Source organism: Triticum aestivum, chromosome 4B (genome assembly GCF_018294505.1).
Source record: "Triticum aestivum cultivar Chinese Spring chromosome 4B, IWGSC CS RefSeq v2.1, whole genome shotgun sequence".
Taxonomy (NCBI): domain Eukaryota; kingdom Viridiplantae; phylum Streptophyta; class Magnoliopsida; order Poales; family Poaceae; genus Triticum; species Triticum aestivum.
Window position 1 is genome coordinate 148,456,758 of NC_057804.1, and position 9,490 is coordinate 148,466,247.

Here is a 9,490-nt window from a genome sequence, read left to right on the forward strand (position 1 = left end):
AAACTAGTTTCTAGACAAGCTACAATTATGGATATGAAAAGGTTATGCAAAACCGGACTTACAAAAAGAAAAGAAGAATTTACCACATGCACTTTTTGGGTCTCTTCAAGACCTTATATCAGGAGTGGTCAGGCAAAGCAAGACTACAATAGTGTGGTCGCTCATTATGTTAGCGATAAGTAGGAACTACAAAAAAGAATCATAAGATTCGAATTAATTGGCGAAGCACATGCTGGTGTGAACATTGCTCAAGCTTTAAGTAGAGTTGTGCAGATTTTGGTCCGACCAACAAGTTTTTTGCAGTAACTTTGGATAATGCTTCAACAAATACAATTGCAATGGAGGACCTCACTCCTCTGTTTTTCATATATGCTGCATCTTTTTTACTGCATCAACGTTATGCTTGCCATATAATTATCTTATTACTAAATGTGCCTTCAAATGCAAACCACATTTTGAAAAATTGCAAACTGCAGTTTCTTATCTTAGTAACTCTAAACAACGAATTGCAAGCTCCAAGAGATATTGCATTGTTGTAGGAGAAATTCCTCATAAGTATAATTTTGACTTGTTTGTTACATGAAACTCTACATATATGATGCTCAAGTCACTTCTCCGAGACAAAGATACATTCTCGGGATTTCGTGAATGCAAGTATCATAGCTAATCACTCATGTGATCTGCATGTTGCTTCAATATTGACTAAGTTTTTTGGAGATGTTTTATGATGCAATAATTTACTTCAGTGGTCATCATTCCACATCTCCTTTAATGGTGCATAGTATTGTAGACATTGCAACTCATGTGAACGCATACAAAAGGCGTTGAATTATAAGTTGTTGCTTGCATGAAACTTAAATATTTAAATATTAGAAAGAAATTCCTATGTTTCATGTATTTGCATTTATCTTGGATCTAGGGCTAAGCTTGATCATTTTTATTAGATGGGTCCCTACATTTAGATTATTCTTGTTATTTCACTGATGTTCGTGATAAGTTTCTGAAGTTTACGATAAGTACGAACAAAAGTTTTTTGGCGTTCGAGTGCAACGGCCTCCACCAACACTATCTGCATGAAAAAAAAGGAGCGCGGAACAAGATATTTGGTTCTTCCTCCTTTGCCTTGAGCTCTTCGACAGGAGCATCAAAGACTTTAGTGTGTGTGCTTGCATGTGGTGGGTAGTTAGCGATGTACCTTAACAGCGACAAAGTCAACTTCAGTGAAGATGACGAGGACTTCAACATACATCAATGGTGGCATGAACACAAGCTTACATATCTGGTGATTTCCATATTAGCACGAGATTTGTTATCAATACGCATCTCATCGACATCGTCAGAGTCTGCTTTCAACATAGCTGGAAGAGTACTTGAGGAGAGAAGAATCAGTCTCACCCCGGATAAGGTAATGGCCATGAAATATGAGAAACTAGCGAGCAGGAAAGCACAATACACCGCAGACAACAAAGAACCGGAAGCCACATTCACAGATCTTCCAATCAAAGAAGAGGAAGAATACTTGTGGTCATTGTATGTTTTTTCATTTTCTTTCCCTTCTATATAATCTAGAGCATGGTTTTATACTCTTTTTTCTTCTGAGGGGTGGAAGGTTTTAACGAGGCAACCACTTATAAAGCTCAAGATTTCTCCCACGTGACACTTCCCCTCGTTTTTATTTTCCTGTATTTTTTCTGAATTTTACTTCATTTTTTGAGTCAAAACATGCTTTGGCGGGCCACGCACGGCCCTTGTAGCCCATCTGGCCAGGTCCCATTGCCTTCGCATCAGTTGCTCAGATCTCACCTCTCCCGTCTCCATCAGCTGCTCAGACCTCCCCTCCCTGTTTGGCCGCCGCCCCTCACCTCCTCCTCGTCTGCCGACTTTCCAAGGTACTCCACTCACCCTCTCGTTTCTTCCCCAACTCCTCTTGTCCTCGACAAAGCTGTGTGCGTTCCTCTCGTATTCTCAGATCCGCATTACGGGCTCCATGCTCTTGGTTGCAGGGCTGATGGCACTCGAATCCAATTCCTCGTCAAGGTGTACCACGGAGACGGCGAAGGGAACGCATGTCTTGGAGATCATCGGGTACAGCCTCAAGAAGGGCCTGGGAATCGACAAGTTCGTCCAGTCGGCCATCTTCACCGTCGGCGGCTACGACTGGACCATCCGTTTCTACCCTGACGGAGCCAACATGTCATACGCCGATTGCGTTTGCGTGTCGGTCTCGCGTGAGCCCACGGGCAGGGGGTTGGCGCGGGCATCCTGTGATCTGAGACTGGTTAACAAGGATACTGGGTTGCCAAAGAGTATTTGGTTTCTGTCTCAAGCAACCCCGACAGAGTTCGACTACGGTAATCGTGTTTTCCCAGAATGTGGAGGGTTCATTGAAAGGAGTGAGCTGGAGCTGGAAGCATCAGGCTACATTAAGGATGATAGCCTGACAATTGAATGTGTACTCACAGTCATCAAACAATCACAGGTGACAAAAACAACAGGGAGCTCTGAAATCAAGGTGTCATCGTCCAACTTATCGGATCATTTTGGCAAGCTGTTGTTAGAGGGGAAGGGGTCCGACGTGACATTCAGTGTTGGGGGAAAGACTTTTGCCGCACACAAGATCATACTTGTGGCACGATCACATGTCTTTGAGGCAGAGCTGTATGGAGGGATGAAGGAAACAAAGGCAGAGTCCATTACAGTTGAAGACATGCAGCCTGCTGCTTTCAAGGCCTTGCTGCATTTCGTATATACCGATTCATTGCCTGACGTGGGTGATTTTGGTGGTGATGATTACGTTGAGATGATCCGGCATTTACTTGTGGCTGCAGATAGATATGCCATGGACAGGCTGAAGTTGATATGCCAAAACATCCTCGGTAAAAACCTTGCCATGGAGACTCTGGCAACTACATTGGCTTTAGCTGATCACCATAACTGTGACAGGCTTAAGGAAGTGTGCATTGAATTTATTGCCTCTAAGGATGAGATGGATGCCTTGATGGCAACCCAAGGTTACAGTAATCTCAAAAGAACTTTCCCTTCTGTCTTAATAGACGTGTTCGAGAAGGCAAGTAGGTTGCACAAAGCATAGGTGAGCAGCTCATTCTAAGCCAATTCTATTGACAACATTATGTAGTTCTTAAATCGTATGAAAAGATTGCTAGTTAGTTTCCTAGAGCAGCTTGTGCTGACCTGAACCGGTGGGTGGTAAGTCTAGTTTATTGCAATATGTGCACCTTTTGACAAACTACTGGATGCCCAAATTGCTGAACGTCAGGGTGTTGAATTGTTCTGGCCTCATCTATTGTAATGAATGAATATCAGATAACAGCGTAAGTAGCTACTACTTTGCTGCTATTGTTGTGTTAATTATGTTAGCTTCAAAACTGAAAACTGGGGCAGAAAATGAGCAAACATCATCTGGCGCATGGTTATCGCGGGACATATGCATCGTCTGTTAAACTTTTACCTTTTCGGGTTCCTATATCAGAAAACTTATACAATCTCACAGATACAACAATTTGGTGAACGCATCTTTTGATGTATCATGCACTGAAGCCTGTTAAGTAGTTGAAATATTTTTGGGATTCCTATTTGTTGTGCCTAAAAAGTTCAAGGTTATTTATGTTATGTGCTTGATAAACAGCTTAATTTCAGTTATGTATCATACTGAGATGAACTTCATGCACTAGTACCTAGTTTTTTTTCAGATTCACTAGTACCTAGGTTTTATTTCCCTTAACAAGGTATGTCGACATATTTTCATGTTGCATATCTAATAGTGTACGTAATTAAGGGGTTATAGATTGCTGCCTTATTATTACAAAGAGTAATTCAGAATAGCAGCTATGAACGGGTGCATCTATAGCTCGTGATCGCCTTAAAAGACCTAGAAGTGGGCCGGCCCAGTTAGTTCTTCGTCTCATTAGTTCGTTCACTACGATGGTTCGTTGTTGTTGTTTTTTCTTTTTTAATAATTTTATTTATATTTTTGAAATTAAAAATAATATCGTTACTTAAAAGATCGAGAATTTAACAGCGTACTTTCTTTGTTAGTGTAACTTAAAAAATGTTGATAGCTTTAAAAAATGCCTTGTCACATTAAAAATATATTCATATATTTTAAAAAATACGTACATTGATTTTTTTAAATGTTTATACAATGTAAAAGAATGTTTGTGTAATTCAACAAAAAATGTTAAACATGCATAAAAGTTGTATTGGATGTATAAGAAAAAATGTACGATGCGTACAAAGAAACTAGACATCAAAACATATTTAAAAAGAAAAATCTTAATCATGATATGAAAAATGTAAAACTTGTACAAAAATGCTTTAATGTATACCAAAATGTACAATGTGTATGAAAACAATAGACATCAAAACATATATTGAAAAAAAATGTTAATATACTGTATTTGAAAATGTTAAACGTGTGTAATTTGTTCCAGATATATACAAAAAGGTAAAATATGTAGGAAAACTATAGATATCAAAATATATATTTGAAAAAATGTTAACAATGTACCTGCAAAATGTTAAATGTGTGTAAAAAATGTTTCAGATGTATACAAAAATATATAATGTGTGTGAAAACAATAGACATCAAAACATATGTTTCAACAAAACAATATATATTTGAAAGAAAAAAAATGCTAATAATGTATTTGGAAAATGTTAAACCTGCATTAAAAAAAATTCTTGACTTACATGAAAAATGTACAGTGTGTAAGAAAAACATATACATTTGTTGGAAAAAAGAAAAAAAAGAAAGAAAAGAGAAAAAGAAAAGCATAAAATCCGAGAAGTGAAAAAAGAAACCAAATATAATGAAGAAAAAGGAAAAACCAATGAAAATATATGGAGAAAAACAAAGAAAACCAAAGTACATGTAGAGAAAAAACATAAGAAGCAGGTGAAAAAAATATAAAACCGAAGAGGAAAAAAACAAAAGAAATGAAAGAACGAACAAACACATCAGCGATCAACAGAAGAACGAATGCACAACCGAGAAAACCCGTTACTCGGCCGGCCCATCACCTAACCTACATATACATATACATATACCAAACACATAGTATATGTCCACATATACATATACATATAATTTACGAAACACATAGTATATGTCCACATATACTTATACCAAACACATTGTATATGGACTAGTTCATATTGCATGATTCACAATTAATTTCTATGCGATACAACATATATGCTTGTATGTTGACCATCTAGTGTATAATTCTTGAGTTTCATGTTGATCAACATTTATCTTCACTTCATACTCTCTCCAGTTCTTTTTACTTCGTGTATAAGATTTGTGCCAAGTCAAACATTCCAAAACTTATATGCAGACTAAAAAGGACACGAGGGAGTACTATATATCGATCTCTTTAAACCACAATGAATGGCCATCAATGACTCTTAGCTAGGGGGTGAAGAAGCAGCTTTTATTCAAGCCAAATCATTAAAAAAATTATCACGTACACTCTCCACACGCTCTTATATTTCTTTCCGGAGGAAACACAACCGAACTGAATCTACCCTTTTCAGTTACAAGATCTGAACCATTTTACCTTTTTTGAAAGTTCAATGTGAAATCCACGGAGGAAGTATAGTTGAATTGAAGACTTCCTCTTTCTAATATACAATGCCCAACATACACAGTACAATAGATGACACAAATTAACTGAAAGAGGGAAGAATCATGAGAACTAGCAACCACGATCATGATCTTCCTCTACACGCACAGTACACACCAGTGATCATACGAATGAAATGAGACCGAATTACATGCACCTATCGCATCATGGATGATTTCTATGGAGTCTTAGCTTATGGAGGACCTCCTCCTCCTGGGCTTCACCACATTCATGGCGCCGCCCCTACTGTCTCGGATGCTCGACGTGTCCTTGGACCACCCGCCGCCGGCCCTGAACGGGTTCAGCCGGCTCAGTGTGCGCGACATCGACCCGAAGAAGCTCGCTTTCTTCCCTGCCACCGTCGCCGTCGCCGCCGTCCTCGAGCCGCTCCCCTTGCTCTGCTGCACGCCGGACGACATGTGCGCCCGCATCCGGGCCAGCTCCGACCGCAGTGCCTCGTTCTCCCGCGCCAGCGCCGCGTCCGCCTTTGCCTGCATGCGCGCCGACCCGGCCTCCGACCGCGCATCGTTATCCTCATCGTCGTGGCCGACGCCGGCGCTGCGGAGCTTGAGCTGGTCGTAGTAGAGTGCGCTGAGCACGGCCTGGAGCGGCAGGCGCTTGTTCTGGGAGGCGTGGAGGCGCGCCGTGTAGGAGAGCTTCAGGGTGTCCATGACGCTGCACACCTTCTCCCGCTCGATCTCGTCCAGCTCCGGATGCGCCTTGAGGTAGATGTCCACGGCGCGGTAGAGGCAGTCGTGGGTGGCGCGGGCGTCCTTGGGCACAGCGCCGGCGACGCCCACGAACTTGGAGATCGGTAGGGACTCGTCCGTCGCGATCTCCGCCGCCACTTCGTCCACCATCTTGGCCACCTTCTGCAGCGCCCCTGCGCCCAGCGCCGCCGCTCCGGACAGCGACGCCCTCCTGTTCCGCCCGGCACCGGACTCGCGCTCCACAAATGCGGCGATGACACGCCGGAGCGATTCGGTGTTAATGACGCACTCACCAGCGCCATCGAGCGCCAAGGCGAGCAGGTCACCCGCGGTAGCCTGGTCGAGCACGGCCGCGAGGCGGAGCTCCAGGTCGCGGCACGTCTTGGCCGAGGCCTCGGTGGTGACGGCGTCGTGCAGGAGGCGGCAGAGGAACGCTGCGGGAAGGGGCGCGTCGTCCGCTGAAGGGAGCACGGCGACAACGGACTCGAGGAGCGCGCGGTGGTCGGAAGCTTTGCCGTCGGCCAGCAGGAGCTCGGCGTAGGCGGTGGCCGCGGCGACGAGCACCTCAGGACCGGCGCGTCGGCAGCGCAGCGCCGTAAAGACCCTGTGGAACGACGCTGGCGAGAGAGCTGCGAGCTCCGACGCCCACCACTCCGGCGGCGACCGCGTCGGGAAAAGCACCTCGTTGCAGACCCGCAGGGCCACGGCGTCGGCCGCTCGCCGGGCGACGCCGAGCTCCTCGGTGGCCGTGAGGAGCAGGCCCTCACAGGACCGCAGCACCGCGATCGCGTTGGGCAGCGTCCGGAGACCCGCCTGCGCGAGGAACTCCTCCACGCGGCGCGCGAGGCCGCCGTCGGCCGGCTGCATGTCGAGGAACGCGGCGGCGCAGAGGAGGGCGGCGGCGTTGCGAGCGGATATCTCGAAGTTGGCGCCGTAGCAGTAACGCGCGGCCTTCTCGAAGGCGTCGGCGCCGCCCGGCAGGCCGTCGAGCTCGATCTCGACGGTCGACGCGGGGTCGGGGCGCGTGGCCATGGCGACGGCCTTGCGGATGTAGCCACACTTGGGCACCATCACCGCCTGCACCGGAAGCATTTAGTTGTGCCCACGTCAGACCATGATCACCGGCGACACTTTTTTCTTGTACACACGTGAGGAGGAGTTGGAGAGATCGACCGGGAGGTGGAAGACGACTAACCTTATGAAGAGGGAAGGCGGCGCCGGCGACCCGGACGACGAGGTCCGTTGGTACGTCCTGCGACGACACCCTGCTCAATCAATTCAAAGAGGCAAGACATGAGCATACGAGAGACATGGACGGGCAAGCAATTCGCACTGGCAAAGACATGGAAACGTACCACTGGCTGGTCCTCTCCATGGAGCTGGATCTGGAAGAAGCTTGCATGGACAGCAAGGCACCGGAGAGCCGTACGTGTCTAGAGCTAGACGAAGGCGTGCGTTCGTGCAATCGAGCTCTGCCCCGGGAGGCAGCATCCAGATCACCACGGGATATATAGAGATTCCATTAAAATTCTCCGTTCAAGTATTTTCTTGTGATGGCGGAGGGCTTGATTTTTGCATGGCTGGTGTTTGGTCAGCGTGTCCATGATAGGTACGTGCATGTGTTCGGGGCTCGGGAATTTGATTGGATTGGAGTATGCATGTGACTAGTGGCTAGTGTTCGCTGTGGCTCTGTTCCGTGGAAGGAGGTGTCCCGGCGACAATCCGGACAAGTTGCTGGCCTCCGTCATGTTTGATGGCAACCTATGCATGTTCCGTAGTACTTTACACTGGTTATTTGATCAGCACATTTGTGGGTGTAATCTACATCACGTGGTTAAATACTGGCTTTACATTTACAATCACACAATATCTATATGTAAGTTGCATGAATTTGGAATTTAGGTCAGTCGATTTTTGATCGAACGAAGAATCTGTCGGAAAGAAGGAAGAAGCTCGCCAGAGAAGCTCCCACGTTATCTATCTTTAAGGTGGCAGACTCTGTGTGTTAGAGGGGTGCAGGTTTGCCAGAGAAACGTTTCATGGCCGGGCTTAGAGGGATGGTTGGCGGCGGGCGGCAGCACGGCGGTGGGCGGCGATTGGCGGGAGGTCGGGGTGGCGAGGCTGGCTCGGGAGCACCGCCAGTCGAGGGTGGTGGTGGCGAGGCTGGCTCGGGAGCACCGCCAGCCGAGGGTGGTGGTGGCTCGGTGGTTCGAAGAAAGAAGACGATGGCTCGAGGTCGAAGACGCTCATCTGGACGTCTGTTTTCCATCGGATGGCTGAAACCAGTCGATTGGCCTATATTGCATTTTCAGTTGACTGGTTTCTAGCTAGTGCCTTACAATCACACTGTTAATAACATTGTTTGTGATATATTTTTCATTTAAATGAGCTACAAAAAGTAAACCCGTGTGACAGGATGCACTCGGTCTGCAGAAACAAGAGCGTATCAAAGGAATACTATTTCTTTATACGCAAGCACTCATATATACGCACATACACCCACTTTTATGAACGGATGCGTGCACCCTACTCTTGAGACTGAGTCAACACGTTATATTGAGATCGATGAAGTCACCACAGACGCCTTGTAGTCGGTACAATTGTTTTTCTCACACTGAATGAACATCGCCGAGAAACGTGCAATAAATTCAAGAAAAATGTGAGCACCGATGATCTAGAATTTTGCACTCTAATGGGCTGATTCCACCACAAAAAATATAACCATCTGAATGGCAATAGGAATCGCAGCAAAAGAATAGTTAGAAATGAAAGAACGGCCAAAGACGATGAAGAGCTCATCCGAAAGCCAAAATCCAGATTTTGGTAAGTGGATAAGAGGAGGGCCAACTCAGCGAACCAGCTAAAACAGCCGTCGTGATCAGCTTTACCCTCCTCGCCATGGACTTCCCTTTTCATCTCTCAACTGTTGTCGCAGCATTCCAAGAATGCACATCCGAACACAACAAGTCACTACCAAAGACGTTTCCTTCGCCTACCCAGACCCAGGAGTCCTCCGATCCAAGCAACAGCTCGCCGTCGGCGTCCCTCCTCCACTAGCGCTACGACGCTGGCCGAGACACCGACGGACGCCCCCGTACAAGCGGCGCTGCTTCCCCGCTGCGGAAGCCGTGGCCC

General features: G+C 46.1%; 2 protein-coding genes across 2 annotated transcripts; one reads left to right on the plus strand and one right to left on the minus strand.

The window, feature by feature from the left end:
• Positions 1 to 1,767: 1,767 nt before the first annotated feature.
• LOC123094655 (BTB/POZ and MATH domain-containing protein 2) lies at positions 1,768 to 3,386 on the plus strand. Its single transcript, XM_044516613.1, has 2 exons — positions 1,768 to 1,889; positions 2,004 to 3,386. Exon 2 carries the CDS (start codon positions 2,009 to 2,011, stop codon positions 3,089 to 3,091), a length of 1,083 nt encoding a protein of 360 aa, XP_044372548.1. The 5' UTR covers positions 1,768 to 1,889; positions 2,004 to 2,008; the 3' UTR covers positions 3,092 to 3,386.
• A 2,235-nt stretch (positions 3,387 to 5,621) lies between these two features.
• On the minus strand, positions 5,622 to 8,027 carry LOC123091549 (root phototropism protein 2). The gene is made up of 3 exons (XM_044513084.1): positions 7,711 to 8,027; positions 7,551 to 7,620; positions 5,622 to 7,432 (listed from the first exon to the last, which is right to left on the minus strand). Exons 1-3 carry the CDS (start codon positions 7,755 to 7,757, stop codon positions 5,834 to 5,836), a joined length of 1,716 nt encoding a protein of 571 aa, XP_044369019.1. The 5' UTR covers positions 7,758 to 8,027; the 3' UTR covers positions 5,622 to 5,833.
• Between the last annotated feature and the right edge of the window lie 1,463 nt (positions 8,028 to 9,490).